Source organism: Podarcis vaucheri, assembly GCF_965113315.1.
Source record: "Podarcis vaucheri genome assembly, chromosome: 1".
NCBI lineage: Eukaryota > Metazoa > Chordata > Lepidosauria > Squamata > Lacertidae > Podarcis > Podarcis vaucheri.
The window spans coordinates 136,450,521-136,477,391 of record NC_138759.1 but is presented as its reverse complement, the minus strand read 5'-3'; the positions used below and the strand labels follow the sequence as shown (position 1 = coordinate 136,477,391).

At 43.6% G+C, this 26,871-nt stretch overlaps 1 protein-coding gene across 2 annotated transcripts; it reads right to left on the bottom strand.

The window, feature by feature from the left end:
- Positions 1–712: 712 nt before the first annotated feature.
- Positions 713–25,454, bottom strand: RBM44 (RNA binding motif protein 44). 2 transcript variants are annotated; one of them, XM_082230093.1, is made up of 13 exons: positions 25,383–25,454; positions 20,920–21,276; positions 17,834–19,143; positions 16,772–16,827; positions 13,834–14,007; positions 12,435–12,510; positions 11,855–11,951; positions 8,813–8,926; positions 7,494–7,579; positions 7,331–7,404; positions 5,278–5,740; positions 4,040–4,424; positions 713–1,134 (listed from the first exon to the last, which is right to left on the bottom strand). In XM_082230093.1, exons 2-12 carry the CDS (start codon positions 21,236–21,238, stop codon positions 4,044–4,046), a joined length of 3,150 nt encoding a protein of 1,049 aa, XP_082086219.1. In that variant the 5' UTR covers positions 21,239–21,276; positions 25,383–25,454; the 3' UTR covers positions 713–1,134; positions 4,040–4,043. The 2 variants fall into 2 exon arrangements, with proteins under 2 accessions (XP_082086219.1, XP_082086220.1); XM_082230094.1 differs by lacking the exon at positions 25,383–25,454 and adding an exon at positions 24,094–24,470.
- Between the last annotated feature and the right edge of the window lie 1,417 nt (positions 25,455–26,871).

The window sequence follows — 26,871 nt, the reverse complement described above, 5'->3', positions numbered from 1 at the left end:
CAGGGATGGTGGGAGTTGCTCCTCCTGTTCCCACAGCAGCCTGCCTATTCCTGGTAAGCGGCTGCTGAATATTCCATGAAGGTAGTTCCAGTGCTGGAGCCGGAAGGGTAGAGTGACATGGCTGCTTTGTGCTTATGGCTGGATTGTGCATTCCTAGAGTGTGATTGCCTCCTTACTGAAGATGACCAAGCCTGGAACGTTTGGATGTAGTCAGCTAAACTGAACTCAGCGCAGACCCACTGGAATGAGCCTGATTCAGTCAGGCCCACTAATTCCAGTGGGTCCACTCTGTGTAGAACTTAGCTGAATGCCACCTTTGACCTGCTGGTTGGCAAGATCTCCCAGTTGAACAGCATGCGAGCCATACATATTTAAACGGTTGGAAAATTAATAAATATTATTTTTTTTAAAAAAAGCATGCGAGCCATACATGAAGGAAGCCCTGAGAAAAGTCACTTTAAAATCTCATTGATTTCAATGGACATTAGAATGCACGGTTATCTCTCCCACTGGAAATCATGGTAGTTTAAAATATTCTATTTTTGCTGGATTGTTCCCAGTGTGTAGAACTACAAAAAGTGATATATCTGTGAAATATATTTGATTTTGTATGAACATTGTTTTTTTAAAGGGGAAGCACTTATTCCCCCCCCCCGTCAAATAAATACAGTATGAGCCTTGTCAATTAAAATACAAACATCTTACACCTTACTACAACCAAACAAGTTTATTGAAACTGCAGCTACAAACTTCAGCCACATCAGATTCTTAATTACATATTATTTTCTAAAGTTGTTTCACATTACAGTAGCTGACAAACACAAAATATGGTTATCAAAACAAAAGATGAAACTTTTTTTACCTAAGGAAAAGATTTTTGTTCATTGCAGAGTAAAAGAGCAGAAGACCACCAGTTCCTTGCAAACGTGCATATCTTTGAAAGCTGGAACATTTCCCAAACAACTCAGTTTTCCATAAACTAACATTTCGTTCCTCTTTAAATTCACTTGGAGCTCCTCAACTGAGTGTGCATTCTCTTTTCAGGCCTGCAATGATGGCTTTTCTTTTCATCCATGCCAGTGACAGACACACCCAGAAAAAATACGTTCAGGTTCACAGACAGCTGCAGAGTCACTATATATAGAAAAAAGATTGTAAAACTAGCAAGTTTTTGTCACTTGAAAAATTGAAGATGAATTTAAACATGCTATTTTTTAAAAAAGGAAATCTGCATTCTACTGTGAAGAAGCAATTGTTCAATACAGAAGAGATTATATGGAAATACGAACAAACCTTTGTTGCTAGGACCTCTATTCTGATCTGAGGGGGCTGAGTAAAGCAGGGGGTCTGGCAGGTCACGGAGCAGCCTTGCACAATACAGCCTCCTGTCAACATTTGCTGGGAGCAGACCAGCAGATTCTAGTCTTGCCCCTTGTTTACACAGTCCTAGCTAAGGAAGGATGTCAGGAGCAGGATTAGGGCTACAGAATGAGACTGTTCTCATTCAGTTAGCCCAACTCGTAGTAGTAGAAGAGACACTGCTTAACACTGCCACCAGCTGGGGCAAAAGTAAAATATATGTTTTGCTGAAAAACATATGGCCAATTTTGCTTTAAGCAGCACATTACTAATTGGCCATGTTAGTAAAAATGACATAAAACAACGTAAATGCAGGTGGCCAAACTGCAAATTTCACAGGGCATAACTGGTTCAACGATAACAGTCCCATAATGGGAAATTATAGGCCCGTTTTCTTTACATTAAATTCTCAACTTTTCTGGAGGACAGTAATCTATGAAGCTCAAGCTGCTTTCCAGGCAAACTACAGTGGTACCTCGGGATGCGAACAGGATCCGTTCCAGAGCCCCGTTCGCATCCAAAAGCAAACGTAACTAGTGCTGGCACGTCTGTGCACACATCGCTTTTCACCACTTCTGCACATGCACGTGACATCATTTTGAGCGTCTGCGCAAGCAGCGAAACCTGGAAGTAACGCGCTCCGTTACTTCCAGGTTGCCGCGGAGCGCAACTCAAACGCGCTCAACATGAAGCATATTCAACCCGAGGTATGACTGTACTCAACATCCAATCACTATTCTTGCGCTGTTACACCTAGCAGACAAATATATTAGACCACTCCAAGGCCATCTATATGTGGCCTTTGTGGACCTAAAATCTGCCATTGACCCCATCCCTAGATCCAAATTATGGTCAAAGTTGCATTTCATGATGGAGGACAAAAGTCTCGTCTATCTTATAAAGCTTTATATATTGATAGTAATATTCAGGTAAGAGATGGTCTGTTGGGGCTAACTAAATTATGATGTCAAGAGGGGTCTCCCTATTGCTTAATCTCTTTTTAATGACTTAGAGAAAGTCCTAATGGGCCCAGATGGACAGTGTCCCAAGCTGAGGGCAAGAAGCACCCCGCTTCCACTGTATACAGACGACACTGCTTATCCTCTCATGCGCCAAATCTGGCTTAAAACATCAACTAAGGAAGTTTTCAGATTAATGTCTTGAAAGCGACCTTATAATCAATTGTGATAAATAAATAAAAATCATGGTTTTTGGACATAGATTTTCCCCATAAAGATGGATCCTCAATGGTCATGCACTTGAACAGACTAAAAGCTTTCAGTATTTAGGGCTTACTGTCCACCTTACAGTCTTACACAGGAAGGTCAGTATATTCCCTAAGCTTTAAAAATGTTGAGTGCAAAATCTGTAATACAATTCCTTTATGCCTCAAATATTTGGTATAATGGTTCTTTCCCTAAACTTGATAGATTTCAATCAAAGTTTCTGAGGTCCCTACTTCAGGAACCAAATTCAATAACTTCTTTTGGAAACTGGTGAATGCCCACTTTCAATTAAGGCCTGGTGGAGTGAACTGAAATATTGGCTAAGAGTCTGTGTATATAGTCCTGGAAATGGTCTACTCTGTATATGGTCTTGGAAATGGTCTACTCATTTGATAAATGAGTATATCAGTTCCTGGTCAAGAACCATGGTGTGTAAGCCCTCTTCCATAGGTCTTTCACCATCTTTTCTTATCCACCTGGGGTATGATGCTTCCCTCAAAACTGTGAAACAGAGGTTATGGGATGGTGCCTTAGGTGACTTACAATCTCACATATATGTGCCCTGTCTGTGTTAGGAATCCAGTATCTGCAGGGTTTCTTGTTATCTCCCTACCGTAAGAGTCTGACCATATCAAACTACTGCCGTTTTGTTTTCTAAAGCCAGATTAAATATTTTTCCATCTGAAGTGAAGGTACTGGGCCAAAACAAACAAAATGAATTTCAATAGGGACAAATGTGCAGTTACACACTTAAGCAGGAAGAACTAGATGCACAAATATAAGACGGGAGACGCCTGGTGTGCCATCTAGGGGTCTTAGCAGACCACAAGTTAAACATGGTCATCTGTCATGGATGGTTTAGTTGAGATTCCTGCACTGCAGGAGGAGGGACTGGATCACCCTCAAGGTTCCTTCCAACTCTACAATTCTATGACGTTAATCTTCTACAAAGTGAGAAGTGCTACACCAAACTGTTTAGGTTGACATAGCTAAGCAATTAATAAAGGCAATGGCTCAGCAGTAGAAATGGAACAGAAAAAAATCAAGGCAGAATATAAAGAGGTTGTTCAAGTTTTCAAGTTCCTGATAAGCCCAATGGCTGAATTCCACCATGAGCAACTTTCTGGGAGCTCCAGCCAGTGGAAGAGGCAATTGAGCAACATAAGCAACTGTTGTTGTTTTTTACAATAGGCTACATTCCAGCCATGCAAAAATCAGTTTTTTACGTGCAAATCTCCTCATCCGGTCAAGCAAGAGATCCTGGTCACAGTTCAGGAATACGCATTGACCAAACAGAGGCACTTGAAGAGAGGTGTGGCCATGAGAGAGCTCTGGGGGTAAGACAGAGGTCTGGAGGGCCACATTCTATTTATGATAAAAGGAAATGGCCAGTAGATATCCGCCAAGCTAAGATGTATGCAATATTAGAATTTGAAGGTAGTTTGGGTACTCACCTGCTTATTTCTTTTGCTTTCCGTCAGATTTACATCCAAATCTCTTTTCCAGAAGTGATGAAGTCATTTGCACAATAGAGCTAAGCGATAAGCCACTAAGCAAACCCTTATTTTCTTTTATCTCTACCAAAGCATCCAAAATTTTGTCTCTAAAAGAGAAGGAGAAAAGGAGATGAGAGCCTCCAGAGAATTTCAGTAAAAAAAAAATTCTGAATCCCACCATTAAAAAGTATACTTGCCTATGAAGCTCGGGATACAGATCTTCCAGCTTCTTCACCACTTTACGGAAGCTTCTTAAGTTTAATGCGTTTGGTGGTATAAAGGTAGCAGACGGATTTGGAACAAACTGTACTGAACCCAACGGTAAGAGGCCCCCTGCAAGATCCTAGGCAAATATTACATGAGCTACTTAATAAGGAAAAAACTGCATTTGTACTGAAGAACTAAGGAAAGCTAAAATTGAAACAAATATTCAGTAAAATGTTAGAAAATGCTTCCCACTACATTTGCAAAAAGAAGTGGGAGCCTCTCCCCACAGAACACCTTGGGGGATTTACCTTTCAACCTGAGTGCGTGCTGTTCAAAAGCAACTGTGTCAACCACTTCATCATGGTTAGGTGGAGGGGAGGCAGCTGTCCCATCCCAATTCCATGCCACGTGATGAGCAAATTATCTCCCGCCAGGTCTAAACACAGTAACTGTTTAAATGTAATCTGCAACTGGAGCTTTCCCATTCCTTGCAATCCAACTCTGGTTCAGGTTTTCTGCTTCACTTTCCTTGCTCTGCAGCCTGCCTGTGGTCTGTAAATCCTTCACATTCCACCTAGGACCCCTCTCTGCTGTTGCTGCATCTGGCCTTTTATGCAGACCCTGGGGAGTCCTCCAACATACTTGCTGTCTCCTTTCTCACCTGCCCACACCTTTATCTGCTTAGGCTGGGAGAAAAGTGACAAAGCGGCAGCAGCCCCTGCATCCCCCCACCCCAACTCCAACCTTAACAAGTATCCTGCTTTTACCCCAAATTGTGATCAATGGCGGTGCTAGACTAAGTTAACCGTGACTTAGATTCAGTGGGGGTGGGGCAGTTTGCTCCACAATGGAGCACCCAATCCTATGGCCTGCACCCAATCACTTAAACAATGTGTTAAGCAGTCAGTTTTATCCTTACAAAAGAAGAATGCATGCACTGTGATTTAAAAGATGTTTTGACATACATTCCAATAGGGAGAAAAAGTTACCTCTTGATCAATTTCAAGATGTGTATTTTCTGATGAAAGTTTAGAAGATTTGAGATCAGGCTTGGGTACTTTGTAAGGGGCTGAAGCACAAAGAGACCCTTTTGAAGAGTCCAAGAGAGGCCTGGGAGCACTTGCTGAAGGCACAGGCAACTTTAAAGGACTTTTGGAGATACTGGGCCCTTTTGAAGAGATGGCAGGCATTTTGCAAGCAGCCGAGGCAGAAGTGGGTGCATTAAACATAAGATTACAGTTATTTCTATTTTCGTTATTCTTTTCACAGCTATAACGTGGTCCTTTGTTTCCATACTCTGGTTTCACATAACTCTGATAATCCGGGAGCCCATTTTCTTTTGCAGTCTTTACAAGCTGAACCTTTACTGCTTGGCCCTTTATTTCTCTCTCGTTCATTTCTTTCACTGCCAGCTTTGCACCACAGGCTGTTTTAAAACTAAGGAAAGCGTATCTAGAATGAAAAAGACGTGCCAAAATTAAGAAAAATGGAAAATTTAAGACCTATCCAATATGCCTCTTCAACTGTAAACCAAAACGTTAAGAGGTATAATCCTTTCTCCTATGCAAAAGAATCAACTAAGCCCATTTAGTTTCTTGCCCCTCTCAACAGGCCTTTGGCAACATAGACAGACAACACTGCCTGCAGTGACAGAACTATGCCACACCTTCCCTTCTCCAGGCCAGGCACACACGCGCCACGTGCGCGCACACAACTTATGCTCTGAGCAGGAGCAGCCTGTGCTCATGGCCCTGCCGTGGAACAGGATGGCTGGATTTCATACCCAAAAGGCTCCATAAATTTTATAACCAGGTTCATTTTCATGAGGTGCGCACATGAAGGGATTTACACAGTCTCTGTTTCAATGAGAAATTTACAGAGCTTTATTATGGCTTGGATAGCTCACTTGGTTAGGACGTGGCGCTGATAACACCAGGCTGCAGGTCTGATCCCCGTCTGGGACGGCTGCATATTCCTGCACTGCAGGGGGTTGGACTAGATGACCCCCAGGGTCCCTCCCAACTCTACAATTCTATGGTTCTATGTCTTGCAGCATATAGCAAGTACATTTAATGTAATTTGTGTTAGTGTATAGTATGATTAGTTGAGGTTTGGAGGTTCATTCTATGCATGGTTTATTTCATGAACTGTCCTATTGCAATTAATGCCCACATTTATAATTACCAGCATTATTTATTTATTTAGATCCGATTCTCAGAGTGTCCCTGAGAAAGGCTGCAACCAACCAAAATTCACTGGGAATATTATTGTTTTGTTAGGATTACTTTTATACATTAGAAATAGCTTTTAGTCGCCCTTCTGAGGCTTTGCTTCTACTTTTGTTTGCTTTGGAGTGGCAAATGCAAAGCATCCAGCGGCCCACAAGACCAGGTAATGGCTGTGTCTGCTGCGTGCCCACAACAGACCAAAGGCAAGTGGGGAAAGAGGGAACGGGGGAAAGGCTTCAAAGAGCCATATGGTGACAGATCCCTAGGATCCTGCAAATCATCCATTAATAACGAAAGTTCAGTGGGCCTGCCACTTACCTGAGGGTTTGGTTCCAGGGATTTGCAAGCAAAGGCAAAATAACACAAACTGCCCTTCTAAGAGGCAGAAGGCTGGTTACCAGGGCCTGGGGAAGGTTGCGTGAGGCCCCCAAGAGCTTCCCAGACCCCAGGAAGCGAAGCAGCACCTTTCTTGCTGGCCTCTGGGATGCTCCCATAGCCCCCCCCTTCCCAGAAGGCACCGCCATGCTTACCTGGTTTGCGAAGGCAGTGCAAGGGCTTGGGGATGCTGCCACAGCTCACTCCCGACCCAAAGCCCAGTAACCAAGGAAAACACGCTGGGTGCACAAAAAAACAAATAAATGGAGAGCAGAGGGTTTCCCCAACTCTCCATTTATCTATTTATCCCCCCCCCCCCCCGTCACCCATGTAAGATTGTGATTGCATAAGTAAGTAAGTGCTGGCCTACTGTCTTTCACTGAATGTACTTCAGTTATGAAATCATGCAAGCAAAATATTACAGTATATTATACAGTACCTGCAATTGGCAGAATATTCACAAATGGAAATCTCAGAAACATTATACTTCTGGAAATGAAGCCACAGATCAACCTGAAATAGACAAAAAGACTTTCACTGACACAGGTTAAAAACAGCTTTCAATGAAATAAACTATTGTATTTAAATATATCTTGACTTACCTCTGATACTAAGGGACCTAAATCTGCGACATGAACACTATATATGTTCTTTAGCTCCTTTTTTGTGTCTTTTATAGTCTGTGTTTCTAGAAGGGTAGATTACAACAATAATGCATAACTCAGCATGTATATTTTTAAAAGAAAAAGAAATTTAACTGCATAAATAAAGCACCAATACTGAAGACAGAAAAGGCATTCAGAAATAGTTAAGAAGAAAAAAATACCTTCTAGAATTCTTTTTATGGTCATACATTAGGTCACAGTTTCCCAGAATGCAAAGGACTTATTACTAAGACTTTGATTAGAACTGTAAAAATCTCCATTTGCTCTATTTTTACAGTTTGTGTCTGAGCTCTTGCAATAAAAACTCACAAGTTCAGCTCAGGATCAGAATGTAAAAGAATAGTTAAACAGAGCTCTCATACAAGCCATTTTTTCCTTTTTAAAAAAAATAATAATGCTGCATGTCCTGCAAAGATGTAGATTTGGGTGCTAGAACCAGTTAGCAAAAGAAGTAGCCAACTCAAAATTTATTACAGGAATCAGTAATTGGGGGCTCCTCGTATACTTATGATTACAAAAAAATTAGCAATTAAGATTCTTTTTCATCTTCAACATAAAAATGAAAATTATTTTAAAAACTTGTTTCAGAAATTTCAAAGGACTGGGAAAGCATGTCCTTTTCATGCTATGTGTGTCCCTGAAAAAAAACATGACTTCACTTTGTTTGCCCTAACATTTTCCACAGGCATGAAACACCAACGTGATACACCAGAACAAAACAGTAATATTTATTGCAAAAGTGGTTTTTTTGTAGAGCGCAAGGAGATATCCAAGTAGGTTCTAATCATCCTGCTGCTCCAAAGGCAAGAAGCAACAAACTTTAAAAGGAAGCTGATGTAATTCCTACTAGAGCTTGAGTTCTGTCCTGTGGCAGAGCTCCTGAAGAACCCTTAGACAGGTAGAAGAATGAGAGACACTGGAGGCTGAGAGGAACACGCAGAGGAAACAAAAAGGACCAAGAAGATTCAAAATGCTGAGCCCAAACTGGTCCCTAGGAAGGCTGGGGAGAAACTACAAATCCACCTAAGAGTTACCATGTCCAGCCCACATTTTACCAGCTTCTCCGCAAGAGAAGGGGGATATCACCCAGTTTCTTAGGGCATCTGCATACACTAGAGATGACGTCCCCTACCTTGAAGTTAGAACATTTCTAAAATTGAATCTGTGCAGGGGTGGATATTCATGTGGGAACAAAGGTAACCAAAGCTCAGAAGTCGTATCAGTGCTATTCCCAAACTAATACAGTCAACATGCACCTGATGTATCACTTGGCCTGAACTGATCTGTAAGTGGCAGTGAAGAATCAGTTACTGTCAGGTTCTCTGTAGCGTCAAACCAGCCTTCACTGATTTCTTGAGTATTTGAAGAACCTTGAAACAGATGTAAATATTAAACACACAACACAGAGGTAAGCTCAGAACAGGTAGAAAAAAGGTAAGTAGTCCTGGGCTCATCCCCAGAACCTTGTCTTTAAAATTTGCCAAACACACAGAAAATTTGCTGAACAGGGTTCAGGAGAGCATATACCAATATCTACACCAACTGAAGGGCCGATAAAAATAATTTTTTTTAATTAAGATTTTAATTATGTCAGGTGTCTCTCTCTAAAAAAAAACAGCTTAAAATTAAATCTGAACTTAATGCAAGTGCCTACATTTACAACATCTACAGACTAAATCTGTGAGATCCAAACACGGTGAGTTAAAGCTTGGGTTGTTGTTTTTTTAAGATAAAGAAGAACATCTGACATTTAAGCTAAGCACTACAAATATGGCTCAATAAGCCATGTATTATTGTGGCAAACTATGACTATGAACCAAATAGCAAGGAAAAGCACTGTTCTACTCAGTAATTACCAGTCTTTGTTCTGTATGGTGCTTGTATGTGACTGCCTGCTTAGATAATTGGGATGAGGTGCATGTGACGCTGCTTCCCACAGCTCCTCCTCCGTCTGCTGTCCTCCTCCCCCTCTGCCTGCCCTACAGCCAGGGGTGAGGCTGCTGGTGTTCCGTTTGTGCCGCGAGGCATCTGCGCCCGGCTACTCGTGAGCGGCGCTGCAGTTGTAGGGCGGGCTGAGCGGGCTGATTTCTGCCGCGCAATTGGCGATGTTGTCCGTGGCGATCAAAGATATCTCTCCCCTCCTCCCACTCAGCCCGCCCTACAACTGCAGTGCCACTCACGAGTAGCCAGGCCCAGAAACAGACTGCCTTCAGCCTCCCTCCCAGCTGTAGGGCAGGCAGAGTGGGAGGAGGCAAGCAGACTAAGAAGGCCCTGCAGGAAAGGCAAAAAGAGCTAAAAGTACCTTATTTTTCGCCCTATAGGACGCACCGGCCCATAGGACGCACCTATTTTTTTTGGGGGGGGGGAAATCAAGGAAATTTTTTTTATTTCCCCCCAGGTTTGCGCAGCCATCCCCAAGCTAGAAGAGGGAGACGGAGCGCTCCGTCTCCCTCTTCTGCCTTCAGGGACAGCTTGGCCCGCTATCCCGCGAGCTTGTGGGGCTGGCGTGGGGGAGAAGCAGGCTTGCTTCTCCCCCCGCCAGCCTCCAGATCAGGTCGGGGAATAGCGGGTGGCGGCGCTTTGCCATCCCCCTATCCCCCGAGCTTGTGGGGCTGGCGGGGGGGGGGGGGAGAAGGAGGCTTGCTTCGCCATCCCCCTATCCCCCGAGCTTGTGGGGCTGGCGGGGGGAGAAGCAGGCTTGCTTCTCCCCCCGCCAGCGTCCAGTTCAGGTCGGGGAATAGCGGGATGGTAGCGCTCCGCCATCCCCCTATCCCCGAGCTTGTGGGGCTGGCGGCGGGGGGGAGAAGCAGGCTTGCTTCCCCCCCCCCAGCCTCCAGATCGGGTCGGGGAATAGCGGGATGGCGGCACTTCGCCATCCCCCTATCCCCCGAGCTTGTGGGGCTGGCGGGGGGGGAGAAGCAGCCTTGCTTCTCCCACCCCCCCCCCAGCCTCCAGATCGGGTCGGGGAATAGCGGGGTGGCGGCGCTTCGCCATCCCCCTATCCCCCGAGCTTGTGGGGCTGGGGGGGTGGGAGAAGCAAGCTTGCTTCTCCCACCCCCCCCAGCCTCCCGATCAGGTCGGGGAATAGCGGGGTGGCGGCGCTGCGCCTCCCCGCTGTCCCCAGCTTTTGGGTGCAGGCTGCTGCCCGCAAGCCTTGCGAGCCCGCGGGACATCCCGCCGGGCTTGCAAGACTTGGGATAGCTTCCTGAAGCCTGGAGAGCGAGAGGGGTCCGTGTGCACCGAAAGCCTTCAGCGAAAGCCTGCATTCGCCCCATAGGACGCACACACATTTCCCCTTCATTTTTGGAGGGGGAAAAGTGCGTCTTATAGGGCGAAAAATACGGTATTTTTTTAAAAAAGCTTCATCACTCTGCCTCCCCCCCAAAGCTCAGCAATTGCCGGTGAGGGAACTGCTGATACGCGGCATGTTAGAGGTGCGGCTGTTAGCCTCTGGGCAATCCCCGCCCCCACCAAAAGCTCAACAAGTCGGGGCAATTTCCCCGCCAAAATAGGGGGCACCCTATACGTGGGTGCATCTTATACACGAAAAAATACGGCAAATTGGATTTTTAAAATAAAATGCTTTTGGAGGGGAAATCTTTCTAAAGACAGCTTTCTATTTAAGTTACATCATAGTCCAAAGGCTATTCATCAAGAAATAAGGATTTGTTTTAAGTTTTTCATGTGAGTTAAAACTCAGTTTAAGTTATTATTATTTTTAATTGTTTAACCACATCGGTTAACAAACATGGATACATATACTATAATGTTATTGTTTTAGCTAAATAAATTGTTTAAATTGTTATTAAGTTAATGATTATTGTTCTCCTTCCAATAAAGTACAGCAAAAAAGCTGTCCAAATATAAACAGTTAACTTATTAAACCTCACAATAATTTCATAATTAACTATGTATTTCTAATAGTATAACCAAATCAGTAATTTTTAATATAACTGTAAAAACTACTCTGAAAAAGTATTATTCCAAAAATGAAACCTTCATCTGGTTGTAAATATTAAGATTATACCAGCAAGAATGAGTCTTTCTGAAAAAAATGACTTAAATCATATCCACCCTGATATACATTATGTTACTTTGGCACACTACTAGTGGTGCCCCTTCCTTGTGTGACTTTGCCTGAAATCAAATCCACTCCCCAATTAGGAACATTCTGATTGGAACTTAAAATTGTGAGTATTTAACTACTTGCATATCATATTTAATGCTTGGTACAGTTCAGAGGACGAACCAGTTACAATGTAATAATTTCACCCAGCATTTAAAAATGTTTAACTTACTATTTTCCATAAGTTCATATTTCTGTTCTTCAGAGGTTTTGTTGGAAAGGGACAAATCAGGGCTACTGTTTTCACCATCCTTCTTTTGACATGTAACCTAAAGTTAAAAAACAAGAACAGATTTTTATTTTTGCTCAACAGACAGCTTCTCAGTGCCAACTTCTTCAAACACAGGCCAGTTTTAGAACAAGTTATTTCCTGCTTCACAATTCAGAGAAGCACCATCTTGGAATACCCCTTTCTCTTAGGGTTTCTCTGAGATGCAACAAGAGCTTGTAATTTCCAAACACAAAAGTTACACTTTTTGAAACAGAAATTTAACCAAAACAGTGAAAGCGCACACACTCACTTAAAATATACTAAGTCTTCAATGAGCAATCTGCCCTGTGGTATTTATTTTTGAGGCTGATATAATGGTTCTGCTTTATATCGACTATATTATACCCCATTGCTAGAACAGGTTTATATTAATGTTTAATAGAGAAGTTGTAATGTAGAATCAGCCTTCAAAATAAACCATTTTGAAAGTTCACAAAGAATTCTTAAGGTAGTGTTGTAATGAAGTATGCAGAAGACTTACTAAAGGGAGTGAAGAAACTTCCGTATTCTGTGGCAGTGACACCTGAGACACAGATTTTCCTGTCCCAAGGGTAGAACTGAAAAAATAATCAAACGTATATTCACTGATTTGGCATTTGCTGAGGTACAGAAAGCACCTTTTAGCCACTGTCTATTTTTTATCAAAACAGCCTCAATTCTCAATGTGTCAGAAGAAAGAATCTTGACTTTAATATAATTTGGAAATACTTTGGGTGCGATAATGAGTTATGACGATATCTGAAAGATCAAGTGAGCGGCAAATCTCAAAAACCTTCCATGTAGAGGTGCTAAAGGGCTGTGCTGATGTTCACTGGTGAGACCAAGGAATGAGAGAAAGTCACTGATGCACATTGCCTTTGTTACTGAAGTCAACATTTTCATATTGAATATGTGCAACGTACAAAAGGCTTGACGTGTTTCAGATCCAAAAAGTTTGTGGACACTCCTGTAATGTGCCTGGCCAGTTTTGAGCACTGGACTAAACAAGAGATTTTGTATCAGTTTATAGGGTGAGGTAGGGAAAAGAGGAGCTCCATGAACTGTCTGCATAGCTCTTAGTCCTATGTCCCCACTTGTTCAAGGCCACCCATTTGTTGCCTAGAGACCTCCTGGATGACAAGGGTATTCCTCTTGTCATTTGTGCCCACCTACAGTTCAAAAGATGGTAAAGGGATTCTTCCTAGAGTCCTTGTAAAAACATCTGCCACTGCTGCAAAACACTTATTTAAGTCCAATCCTTTGTTCTCTTCTGAGGGCCAAACTACAGTACATTACAATATTCACATTTTTTAAAAAGCACATGGAAACTAGCAACCTTTATTTGGTGATGCCTAGGCACTGCACATCAAATTTTCTCTTTCCAGGTAACCACATAAGGGGAAGGGGCTGTTTAGTTAGTGACTTCTCTTATGAAGTGACATCTCAGAATCCTTTTGTTTCTCTGGAATAGGATGTTTTTTGCCAAAACGTAGGGAGCTTTTGAGAAGACTCTAACATGGCAGGAGTTGCATTTGAAAGGAAAAACTAAGGAAATACTAACATGAATATAGATGCATTCAGCCTCATGCCTAAATCTCCAGGCTAAACTTACTGACTCACTAAACAGTTATTCCAAATACTTTTCTGAAACTGTTGTAAAAAGGCTTGAGTAGTTTGCTTTCTTTGGAGTCACTGGACAGAATATTTATGCCTTTAACTCAACTCTTCCCTCCTACCTGACTTTCAGACACAGCAGCTCTTAGCCTTACAATACAATGCTATGAATACGAATAAATATGCATGGATTATACTGAAAATGTTTGTATTAGTAATCATATTTGGTGTTCTGCCCAAACCAGTTAACAGCCCACCTTCCACACCAGAAACTATTTCATACACACCCATTTAAAGATTTCTTTTTGTCCATGGAATTAATGCAAGTCTGCCAGCAGTGCTGTTGATACATCTGATAGCGAATTTTTAAAAGCTGCACTTCCGCTTTTATAGCTCTCTCCAGTATTTCCTTACAGCAGCTTGGTAAATGGTTGTTTATTTCTTGAGAAAGCTGCATTATCCTTTTAAAAGAAATATTAAGTTTGAATACAAACAAAAGTGATTTAGGGGATTCTACTTAAGTGTACATTTAGAAAACAAAAAAGAACAATTGAAAAGTCATTCCCAACCAGAAAAATAAGGAATTTATAAAGGTAAAGGTAAAGAACCCCTGGACGGTTAAGTCCAGTTGAATTCGACTCTGGGGTGCAGCGCTCATCTCCGCTTTCAGGCTGACAGCTTTCAGGGTCACCTGGCCAGAATGACTGAACCACTTCTGGCACAAAAGGATACTGTGACAGAAGCCAGAATGCACGGAAACACCATTTACCTTTCCACTGCAGAGCTACTTGCACCGGTATGTTTTTGGACTGCTAGGTTGGCAGAAGGTGGGACAAAGCAATGGAAGCTCACCCCATCACGCAGATTTAAACTGGCGACCTTCCAATTGGCAAGCCCAAGAGGGTTGGTGGTTTAGACCACAGCACCACCTGCATCCCTATAAGGGATTTATATGCCAGCAATAAGAACAGCAAGGTGAGTAACATTCTTACTCAGCTAGCCTTCTATTTTCATGGCCTAGTTCTAGTCATACTAATTCTCACCAGCCTGGATTGGGGGTGCTCCTTCTTAGAAGGGCTGGCAGTTCGAACCAGAAACTGCAATGGAAAGAGGGGGGGGGGGACAATTTTCATGGAGTGAAAGTGGGAAAGTGCCCTGCTGGAAAAAACTGACTAAGTTGAGAGTCCGTAGGGATCAAAGATAAAATGACACCTTTGGACCTGTTTGGTTTGACTTACTTCATTTGTAAGCGAGGAGAAAAATGGCCAAGGACCACCATTCAGCCCACAAACAATTCTGGCTGATCCAGTGACTCAGGATATTTGCATACTTGAAATACCGTATTTTTCGCTCTATAACACGCACCTGACCATAACACGCACATCGTTTTTAGAGGAGGAAAACAAGGGAAAAAATATTCTGAATGAAACAGTGGACGTATCATTTTTGTGCTTCATGCTGTGGCCACAGACATGTGATCTGATGGTGAATTTGGGGTGACCCAATGCAAAAATCCTGAGAATCCCTGTGGATCTATGCTTTGTAACCACGTTTTTGCACCATTGCAGCCCCAGGCAACAGTGGGTGCGTGATTTGGGGGGGGGGCAGGCTGCAGCCATGGACATGCTATGTGCTCTGATGGTGAATTTGGGGTGACCCAATGCAAAAATCCTGAGAATCCCTGTGGATCCATGCTTTGTAACCACGTTTTTGCACCATTGCAGCCCCAGGCAACAGTGGGTGCGTGGTTTTTTTTGGGGGGGACAGGCTGTAGCCATGGACATGCTATGTGCTCTGATGGTGAATTTTGGCTGACCCAATGCAAAGATCCTGAGGATCCATGTGGATCCATGCTTTGTAACCACGTTTTTGCACCATTGCAGCCCCAGGCAACAGTGGGTGTGTGATTTTGGGGGGGCAGGCTGTAGCCATGGACATGCTGTGTGCTCTGATGGTGAATTTGGGGTGACCCAATGCAAAGATCCTGAGGATCCATGTGGATCCATGCTTTGTAACCACATTTTAAGTGGGGAGGGAAGGAAAAACACAGAAGGCTAAGAATGCAGGAGAGGGCTATAACGTGAGGAAAGGAAGGCAAAAGTTTCCCCCCACCCACCCACACAAGCCAGCCACTGTTTAAGGATTTCATCCTTTTAAATGGAAGAAAGCATATTTGAATGCTGTGTGTCCCCAAAAACAAAAAGCAGGAAGTCAAATCAGAATTTTAAGCCGAACCTGTAATCTCTCTTCCCTTCACAAACATTGTTCCTCCGGAGCAGGGAGAGGATAGAAGGACGGACGCTCTGCTTTCCTCTCTTCTTGCCTGGAGGGGAGGGGCTTTCCCTGCTCTTTGTTCCGTTTGAGCAAACACAGTAACGAAACAGAGCAGGGAGGGCAGTAAGACCCTGAGGCAGAATGCAGGAAAGCAGCAACTTCCTGTCTCACGGAGCTCCCTTCTCCCTGAAGCGCGGTTTGATTTTTGCCTTATTTTTCGGCTCCAGAGACCACACATTCGCTCCATAACACGCACAGACATTTCCCCTTCCTTTTTAGGAGAAAAAATCTGCGTGTTATAGAGCGAAAAATACGGTACTTTCCCTTGGTATAACAGGGTCCATGTTTTATAACCACCTCTTGCTTAACAATTATGTCTATGCTATAAATAGTTCTAATCACTATCTTCCATGCATTCACATACCTGTGGTTTATTTATTTTGGTTATAATGTTTTTATTTGTTTGACACTGATCTGTAATTGTATATGGACTATCGCGTTTTTTGCTCTATAAGACGCACCTAGTTTTTAGAGGTGCTATGATGCTCATGTACTGCTTGGGGGCTCCGTTCCTCCTCTCGCTTCGCAGGAGAAGCGCTTCGCTGAAGGAGTGCTGCGCAGCTCTCCCTCTCTGCACAGCACCTCTCCTGTGAAGCGCCATTCACTCCATAAGACGCACTCACATTTCCCCTTACCTTTTAGGAGGAAAAAAGTGTGTCTTATGGAGTGAAAAATACGGTATGTATATTGTCATCAGTTCCTGTTTGTTAACACTGTTATTTGTAGAATCTTGAATCACCTTTCTTTGAAAATTAATTTTGCAGGGGAGTTGGCAAAATTGCCTCCCTCCTCCCTCATGTAACCACAGATTCCAGCTGGTGGAGCTTTAAGAACCTCAAAGGAAATTAAGTTTTAAGAAGTAGTAAAAATCACTTAAAAAGTGTATCATACCTGTTTGGAATTTCATTTAAGTCTCTGCTAGTGCTATTTTTCCATTCCAAAAGATCCTAGAAATAGCAATTTTAGTAAGTTTTATTGACAAACTAAAGTTGTAAATCAGATTTAACTAGCAAGTCCCTAAACCTTACGTAACACACACTGAGAATGCTCCTTGTTTCAATAAGAGAATCCAGAATTTTGCATGTCTAGCCATATTATATTGGCTTCCTAAGTTACGAATACAAACAAAAGGACGACTGTCCTACAGGAATCAGAAACACATACGAGCTGTACTTGGCTGCAGCTCTTCAGCATTTGTACTCTGTACACCAGCATGTATGCCCTGCAGAGGATGCCCCTGGATCTGATCTGGGAGGAAAGAGTGTGGCAGGGGAGGTACTGATCTTTATCAAGGGCAAGGCAGCAAGAACTAATTTAAGAACTGGAACCATTAATAACTTGTGCTTCAGCTCACTTTTGCCTAATTTCTTTGCCTCCCTTTCCCTCCTGCCTCATTATCTCTTTACACTGTGAGCCTGAGGGCAGGGACTATCTCACAACTGATTTTTGTAAGCTGCTGCTTTTTTGGCTAAGGGGGGGCATTACAAATGCTGCAAACAAATAGGTAAGAGGTGTGGGCTGCACACTAATCCTTATGGAGAAATTCCAAAGGTGCCTTATGACTGCACCTTATGAACATCCAATGCTACCAATGTTGTGAACCAGCTATTCACCTTTTGTCTAAAAGCGTGATTAAGAGTGTGCCTGACTGGCAAAGATTTCTGGGGCTCTAGCCAACAGGTTTCTCAGAAAACGTGAGTTAAACTCAAAGCCTAAGAATTCAGAGCTTTGGCTGTCCACTTGTACATGCAACTGCCTACCCAGAGAGGAAGACAAACGCATGCCTGGCAACATGTTTCCGCATACCTATGCCCCCCAACTTGATAATGGTTGGCACACGGCCTTGAAGTAGGAAGCAGATACAATTATGGTCTGCCTTACAGAGTAGTTAGAAAAACATATAGTGAAATGCCTCAAATAATAACTAATTCCACAAGCTCCCCCATGTTTTACCTTGTCACTAGTGATACAGTTTTCCAACATTTCATCCATTGCTGCTTGTGCGGTAGTCATCTCCATGTTGTCAGATATGCATGACCAATCTGTATTGCAGGCAACACTTCTGACGGAATCCCTCAGCCACTGCTTGGGCCTTTCTTTGTTCATCATTGTTATAACTGTGTTTTGTCCTCTGGACACTACGGAAGCCTTGACATTAGTTGCTCTGCTTGTTGTAAAACAAGCTCTAAAATCAGAACTTGCATCAACAGCTTGGTTAATTGTACTCTGATTATTAAATGCTTTATAGGTGCAATTTGCCTCCTTAGAATCAACTACAGCTTCATAATCAGAGAAATCTGAAATTTCTGTATCACCGCTAGAGGTGTGTGCATGGGAACATTTTCCTTCCTGTTGCAATACATGTGTATTTCCAGTTTTCAGGGTTCTACCTGAAAGATAATCTGCTTTCATATTTTTATCAATTTTAGAGTTGCTCCCTGAGAATAATTTTGGATTATTAACCTTAGCACTAACTGAATGTTTATTGACAATACTACTGAGCAAACTAATAGTCTCATCTCCTGGTTGATCATCAAAATTCAAACCTTTGCCTTGTGTGTCACATTTGCTATCTTGCAAAGTCTGGGGGAATTCTGGTATTTTGCTGTATTTGTAGCAATCACAATCAATACTACAACCTGAAGTAGGAGACTCATCTTTTTGTTTGTTCATGGGACACTGGGCATCTGCAAGCTGATTTTCATTTGACAGTTCCTTGTCCTGAAAAGCTTCTGGCCGATGACTAATGCAATCTTGTAGTCCAATGCAGTCTAGTGTGGAATCATCTAAGCCTCTGCATTTGTACTCCTCATTTTGATTGCTACTTAAGTAGGAAGAGTCTGCAGCAGTATCCAAGTTCATATCTGTCTCACTTACATTAGGCAGTGCAATGGACATTCCCTCACCTTCCTTATGTGCAGATTCCAGTTCCTCATCAGGCAACGCACTAAAATAAGGCAAGCTTCCTTTTGATACGCTTAATTCTGAGGCACTTATGTAACATGACTGGCATGGAGAGGAGCAATTAGCAAGATTCAAGCAAAAGTCAGAGATATCATTAACTGTATTTTTTTCAGAATGTTCTGATCCATGGAGTGCACTCAAGAATGTTGATTGATGAGAATTGTTCTCAAATTCACTCTCTCTCTGCTCCATGGCTCCCACGTCAGAATGGTTTCCAGAAGCAACAAGCATTGCTTCACGGAGCTTACTTTTCTCAGAACCATCTGATGGTAGCTGATGGGGTTTAACAGCTTTTTCACCTGTTTAGACAAAATACCAAATGCATATTTCAATATTCTTTCTCTAACCGAAATTTATCCTACATAGTGAAAAAAAGGAGTACTGGCAGTGACTGTTCAATTTGGAAAGAAGAAACAGGTACATAGGAAACAAAAGAAAGGCAGTGGACTAGGACAAAGGGTACATTGATTGGTACTGATTAGGAAAAAATTCTTAGCTTTTAATAGTTATCGCTTCTACTTTTAGAATTTTTTAGCAAAATGTTAAAATCCACCAGACTATTTGTTATTAGTGTACCAGATAAAGATATTTTTGCCAGTGGCAAAATGCACCTGGCACCCAGGAAATTTTGAAGACTGTTTGTCTCCATGGGATCCAGAGCACCCTGGATCCCTTGCAGGGCCCAGGCCCTCTCTGATTTGCCAGACCCGAAGCTGCAGGGCTTCTGATGGGGTGAAGCATTTTATTTTGCACTAACAAAGCAAATACAGGCTACCTACACTGTAGTAAGCAAATTTATCATATGCTCTTATCGTATAAAACTGAAGCTGAAATACTGCATCTTTCTTGCTCGTCCCACCCACTCCATTTCTTAATGTTTTCCACCTTCTGCTTAACTCCAAGCCTGGCATCTACCAATTCACAACTGTATACATGAATCATCCCACACAGCTTGATACCAGGAATGGAAACTGAGTAAGTCACTTTCTAAAGGCACACACAGAAAAATACTACGGGAGCAAGCAGCATTTCTACCCAAATTAAACTGGAATGATAGGGAAGTGGGGGAGGAGTCAGATGATACTCAACACCTTTAAAGAGCACTTACCCCATGTTTATATCACATAAGAAAAGAAGAAGGCTCTGCCTGTCTCAAAAAAGTAGTACCATACCCAGTTGGTGAACCACAGAAATATTAAATCATCATGAAACTCGCTAAAAAAACTGCATTTGGTTAACCAATATCACAGACAAATCAAAGTTGTCCTACCCTATCAACACCCAATAAGCATGGTAAATATGTTAAGCACAGCAAAAATGGATTCCAGTGGATCTTCCCTAAATCCAAAACTACTTCTCTTCGTAAGTCAACTAAGTGACACAAATGTAACAAAATGGGTTTTTAAAACTTGTGTGCAAATTAGAATCATATAATTGTAGAGTTGGAAGGGATCTGAGGGTCATCTCGTCCAATCCTCTGCAATGCAAGAATCTCAGCTAAAGTATCCATGGCAGATGACCACCCAACCTCTACTTTAAAACCTCCAAGGAAGGAGTCCACCACCTTCCGAGGGAGACCATTCCACTGTCAAACAGCTCTTACCATTCATCCTTTGTCTACTATTGGCTACTTCGGAATCTGCTGGATTGATCGCTTCCATCAACAGGTGTCTTTTGTACAGGTACTGTAATGAGCTGGGATTACAGGTAAGATGTCTCCCTTACAGCAGGTTCTTCTAATCTCATTACATACAGTGAAGACACCAGGTAGCCTGACATCTGGCTGGTTGATAGGGGATCAAATACTTATTTCACTCATTATAATGCACATCCATCTCTGACTTTTGTCTTCTGGGTTTCTGGGGGTTTTCCCGTTGTTATTCTGTCTCTCACAGCTACAATAAACCTACCATTAAAATTATGGACTGGTCATTTCTTCATCAGAGGGCAAACAGGCAAATTTAGCAGGGGATCAAATACCAATACTTTTTCGCTCACTGTAAGCTCTATTTTCTTATTAAGATTGCTCACAGTACAAATTAGTCACTAACTATTGAAAAGTAAATTTAACTCACCAGAAAAGGTATGAATAGTATTTGGCTTTTCTAAAACCTGAATTCCCCAGCCATTCATTTCAGCAGTAGCATATCTGTAGTAACTGTTTTCCAATTGTCCATATTTAAAGGTGACAGATGCGGAAGAAGGCACTACCAGATGTGGATATGATGGATCTACAGCCACAGGCATAGGCACATACACTCTTGGGTGAAACCAGAAAGGCGCCACTGAATATGGGACTTGACCATAAAGTGAACAATCTCTTGGGAAGCATGGCCTTGTACCAAACAGAGGTTGAATGTATGCTTTTTCATTAAAAGGAAGGTGCCATGACATATTTTAGACATGTGTATGACAGGGTGAGCGTATAATTCCTGGAAAGCAAGCAAAATAGACATGAATATAAAAAGGAATGGTTAAATAATCCAAAGTAGCACAATACATCTCTTATACATTCCAACTAGATACTCATGGGTTAACTAAATCCTGGTGGTCAGTCAACTGAACCTCTTAACTAAAGCAACAACAGTGAAAGATATGCATATCTACTCAGTTCAATGGGACTAACTCCCTAGCAGAATGTGGAGTTTCCCCTCTTTAAACAGCAAACCTCAGTTCCAGAACTGGCTTGCTAATGACATGTGAAGTGGCTCTTTGGGAAATCCCACCTAAAATTCTCTTGGGCAGGTAGATGGTGGGCAGCTATTTAGGTCTTGACTACTGTCAACCAACATAAAAATACTTTAATGTCTAAGGCAAATTTCTTTAATTCTTGGTAGCAGAGAATGCTCGTTCTTTAGCAGGGCCGGGTGATGTATTGATAAAGGTAAAGGGACCCCTGACCATTAGGTCCAGTCGTGACCGACTCTGGGGTTGCGGCGCTCATCTCGCTTTATTGGCCAAGGGAGCCGGTGTACAGCTTCTGGGTCATGTGGCCAGCATGACTAAGCTGCTTCTGGCAAACCAGAGCAGCGCACGCAAACACCGTTTACCTTCCCGCCAGAAGAAGAAGAGTTTGGATTTGATATCCCGCCTTTCACTCCCCTTCAGGAGTCTCAAAGCGGCTAACATTCTCCTTTCCCTTCCTCCCCCACAACAAACCCTCTGTGAGGTGAGTGGGGCTGAGAGACTTCAGAAAAGTGTGACTGGCCCAAGGTCACCCAGCAGCTGCATGTGGAGGAGCGGAGACGCGAACCCGGTTCACCATATTACGAGACTACCGCTCTTAACCACTACACCACACTGAGAGGTATCTATTTATCTACTTGAACTTTGACGTGCTTTTGAACTGCTAGATTGGCAGGAGCAGGGACTGAGCAACAGGAGCTCACCCCGTCGCGGGGATTAGGACTGCCAACCTTCTGATCGGCAAGTCTTAGGCTCTGTGGTTAAACCCACAGCGCCACCCGCACCCCTTGATGTATTGATACATCTTCCAAAACCCGTCTGAAGACGACAGCACAGCAATGCTTTCATAACATTTGATGTGGCAATATGTATCACAAATCACGATGTGTACCGTATTTTTCGCCCCATAAGACGCACCAAGTTTTTTTGGGGGGAAATAAAGGGGAAAAAAATTATTTCCCCCCCAGGTGCTTGCGGGGCAGGCAGCGGGGAGAAGCGCTCTTCTCCCCGCAGCCCGCCTTCAGATCAGGTCCGGGGACAGCGGGGAGACGCGCTGCGCCTCCCCACTGTCCCCAGAGCTTGCGGGGCTGGCGGCAGGGTCTCCCCGCCGTCAGCCTCCAATCCACTTCGGGAGACAGCGGGATGGCGGCGTTCCGCCTCCTTCTGTCCCCCGGCCTTGTGGGGCTGGCGCTGGGGCTCTCCTGAAGCCTGGAGAGCGAGAGGGGTCGGTGCGCACCGACCCCTCTCACTCTCCAGGCTTCAGTGAAAGCCTGCATTCGCCCCATAGGACACACACACATTTCCCCTTCATTTTTGGAGGGGAAAAAGTGCGTCCTATAGGGCGAAAAATACGGTATGTGTGCTATGTAAAAAGAAAAATCACTATGTGGGAAAAACCGTGAAGCCCCTCGCTTCTCTCATGATTTCTGCCACACCATTGCTTGCTCTGCCACCTCAGCAATCCTCCGCTTCCTGTTTATTTTATGGTGTTTACATTGTTGTGTTCCCCTAAATAGCTTAGAAAATGTGCTAACTTGAATATTATCTGTACTATAAAATAAGTTGTAACAGTATGTTAAAGATATGTAAAAAAAACATTTACAAGATATGTTTTACACCCCTAAGTAACAGCAGTTGCTAGGACATTACCCCATTCACCTCTACAGAGTTTCATCCTTATTTCAGACATCATGATATATCTGTAATAGCTGGTGATATATCACAATGCTGAAAACCAGACATCACTGAGACCTATTTTTAGTGAGCATTTTCATATATCACAACCCTATAAAGTTAATTCTGTAACAATTTCATTATTATTATTATTATTATTACTATCATCATAGATTTTCCATGGGAACTCAACATAATTGTGCAAGTTGCATTCTCTGCCAGAGATAGTTATACGGAAGGCTTTGTAGCTACGTTCTCAAGCAATTTCAGCATACTCCATACATATCCCATCCTTTCTGTTAAGAAACTCCTGCACATCTGCCACTGAAATGGTGTGCTGCAGAAGCAATGAGCATGACCATTTCACATAAGAATTCATTCAGGCCCACTGGCCTGTACAAACTTAGCATGCAACCACCATTGGTGTGACTGCACATTTGGGGGCAAATGTGGGGAACCTTTCGCTCTCCAGATATTGCTGCACTACAACTCCCATCATCTTTGGCCTTTAGGCATGCTCACTGGTGTGAGTTATAGTTATAGTTCTGGAATACCAAAGCTTCCCTACATCTGCTATACAGTGGTACCTCAGGTTAAGTACTTAATTCGTTCCGGTGGTCCATACTTAACCTGAAACTGTTCTTAACCTGAAGAACCACTTTAGCTAATGGGGCCTCCAGCTGCCACCGCGCCGCCAGATATGGCGCCGCCAGAGCACGATATCTGTTCTCATCCTGAAGTAAAGTTCTTAAACTGAAGCACTGCTTCTGGGTCAGTGGAGTCTGTAACCTGAAGCATATGTAACCTGAGGTACCACTGTACAGTGGTACCTTGGGTTAAGAACTTAATTCGTTCCAGAGGTTCGTTCTTAATCTGAAACGGTTCTTAACCTGAGGTGCTCCTTCGCTAATGGGGCTCCTGCTGCCGCGATTTCCGCTCTTATCCTGGAGCAAAGTTCTTAACCTGGAGCAACCACTTCCTGATTAGCGGAGTTTGTAACCCAAAGCGTCTGTAACCCGAGGTACCACTGTAGAGAGAAAGAGGAGGGCTTGCTCAACTGTAGTGGCCAGTTAGACAGACTAGTAATTTTGTTGGCTTTAAATAGTATGGCTTTAAACCTTGGGTTGTGAAGTTCAGTCTTAAGAGGTGCCTGCCATGCTACAGGCAGTGTGTAAGTCCAGGCCTTTGCAGTACAACCTGGAACATGGTTGCTTTCATACACTAGTATCTTAAAAGTTCCTACTACATCTTAGGGCAGCCGTTCCCAGCCTATGGTCCCTGGGTCACCAGCAGGTCCACAAGTGTCAATCAGGTGGGCCTTTGGTTTGCCCACTTTAAATATTCATATTGATGATTAACTGTTTTTTATTACTTTTTTATTTATCATATTGCCTTTCATTGAATTTCAATTTGACTTCTATGGGACTCATGTTGTAATACAGTGAAGCACTAGGCAAGAAAAGAAGCAACAAATGTGCCATTAAAAAGTATACAGCATAGAGTGGAAGGGACCCTTAGGGTCATCCATTCCAACCCCCTGCAATGCAGGAATCTCAGCCAAAGCATCCATGGCCGATGACCGACCAGCCTCTGCTTGAAAGCCTCCAGAGGAGGAGAGCCCTCCATTTCCCGAGGGAGAAAGTTCTTCCTGATGTTTACACTTGCAGGGCATTACCATTGCTGCAACTGATGGGGAATTCATGAAAGGGTCGACTAAGACCTTAGGCAGCAGTTCAGTTCTGCAGCCTTAAGAGCAGGGGCCTGCAAACGGAGGCCCGGGGGCCGGATCCGGCCCAATCGCCTTCTGCTCTGGGAATCAGGGTGTTTTTACATGAGTAGAATGTGTCCTTTTATTTAAATGCATCTCTGGGATATTTGTGGGGCACAGGAATTCGCTCATTATTCCCCCCCCAATATAGTCCGGCCCCCCCAAGGTCTGAGGGACGCTGGGCCGGCCCCCCGTTTCAGAGCTCCCCGCCCGAAGAGGAAGGCAGCTCAGCTTTCCCCCCCCCCCCGCCCGCCTTTCTGCCTTGCGCTTCCCCGCCCTCCATGCCGTTCTTTGGCGGGCGGCCCGCAACCCCGGGAAGACCCACCGGCCCTCGCGCCCCGGTCCGGCCTGCGCACGTGCTGCCGGCGGGGGCGGCTGAGGCGGCGGGGAGAAGGCGCGGGACTCACGAACCGGGAGGAAGGAGAAGCTGAAGCAGCAGCAGCAGAAGCCGAAGCCGCCGCCGCCGCCGCCGAAGCCTCGGCCAACTGAAGCGCCCGTTCCTCCCGCGCGCCCGCCCCTCCGCAAACCGCCATTGGCTGGTCGCGGGACGCTCGTGGCCAGCGGATTGGCGCAGAGGCGGGGCTCGTGCGCGGGTCGGGGCCTCGCGCCCCCTGGCCCCGCCCCCTCCGCCCCGGTCTTCCTCCTCCTCCTCCTCTTCGCCTCAGTTGCCCGTCTGGCTGCGCAGAGGCCGCGCGGTCCGCGGAAGGTGCCCCAAGCGCTTTTCCCACCCCGACTCCGCTTCTCCCTATACTCGAAGCGGTATTATGCCATTTCTCCTTACCCTGCCTTTTCCTCCTGACAGGACTTAAGGCGCTTTGCAACGGAAAAACGGCTAAAAACACGCGCGAGATAGGAAGGAAAATAGAAGGGATTGTTTAAAAAGGAACAGTAGAATTGAAACCCGCACCCATTTGTCTGCCTATCCAATCTGTACAAATAGTTTACAATAAAGAGTGAGGGGGGAAACCTAATTCTATTTTTATGAAATAATAAAACACGTTTAAGGCACCCTTTTGTTTGCCTACTAAAAATATTCCCATTTAGAGAAGCCTATTTTAACGTAATTTACTGGCACAGATTGTTGTAAGAGGTGCTGGATTTTTGTTGCATATTTTGTTGTTTCTTCAGCTTGTAAACCTTGTGTATAGCAATATAGAAAGGCAATATACAAAATCAAAAGTGAAATTAAACTTTGAAGACACAAAAATGTTAATCTAGTGGACATCAGGCAGATACGCAGCTGTGATCTTAAAATGCAATAAATACTGGGCCTCAGAGTCTCCAGCTCAAAGGTGGCTCCAATAGATGCGGAATGAACGGTAGCAAAAACGGAATCTATTGCTATTATATATTATTCCAGCTCTATAACGATGGTTCTGCAATAAAAGTACTGACGAGTCTCTTTTGTATCAACTTTAGTTTGGGGCATAATATGGTGAGAAATCAGGATACTGCATTTAAGTTCAGATTTAAGAAATAAGCATAATTATGGGAGAAGCTATGCTGTAACCTACATAGGTTCATGATACTAGATTTCCCCCCTGGAGATTATAGATTCCACAAACTTATACCATCAATTTATTTCATATTTAAAACAAACCAATAAACTTACAAGTTTTCTGTTGCTGATTCCACTATTACAAGAATTTTGCTCGTTTCCTGCATTTTTATTGAAGGTGTATTTCATAGCCATCTTCAAATATCTAAAGGGCTGTCACACGGAAGAGGGAGCAAGCTTGCTTTCTCCTGCTCCAGAGGGTAGGACGTGTGCCAATGGCTTCAAGTTGCAAGAAAGGAGATTCCAGCTAAACATTAGGAATAACTTTCTGATGGGAAGAGCTGTTTGACAGTGGAACAGACTCCCACAAGAGGTGCTGGACTTTGCTTCCTGGGAGGTTTT

Excerpts from the sequence above, each read along its gene's own strand:
- RBM44 (XM_082230093.1), bottom strand. The coding sequence starts at position 21,238 with ATGTCATGGCACCTTCCTTTTAATGAAAAAGCATACATTCAACCTCTG. Across the intron at positions 12,511-13,833 it reads AAAAAGAAATCTTTAAATGG|TTCTACCCTTGGGACAGGAA; the intron begins GTGTGTATGAAA and ends TTATTTTTTCAG. Across the intron at positions 4,425-5,277 it reads ATCTTGAAATTGATCAAGAG|GATCTTGCAGGGGGCCTCTT; the intron begins GTAACTTTTTCT and ends ATATTTGCCTAG.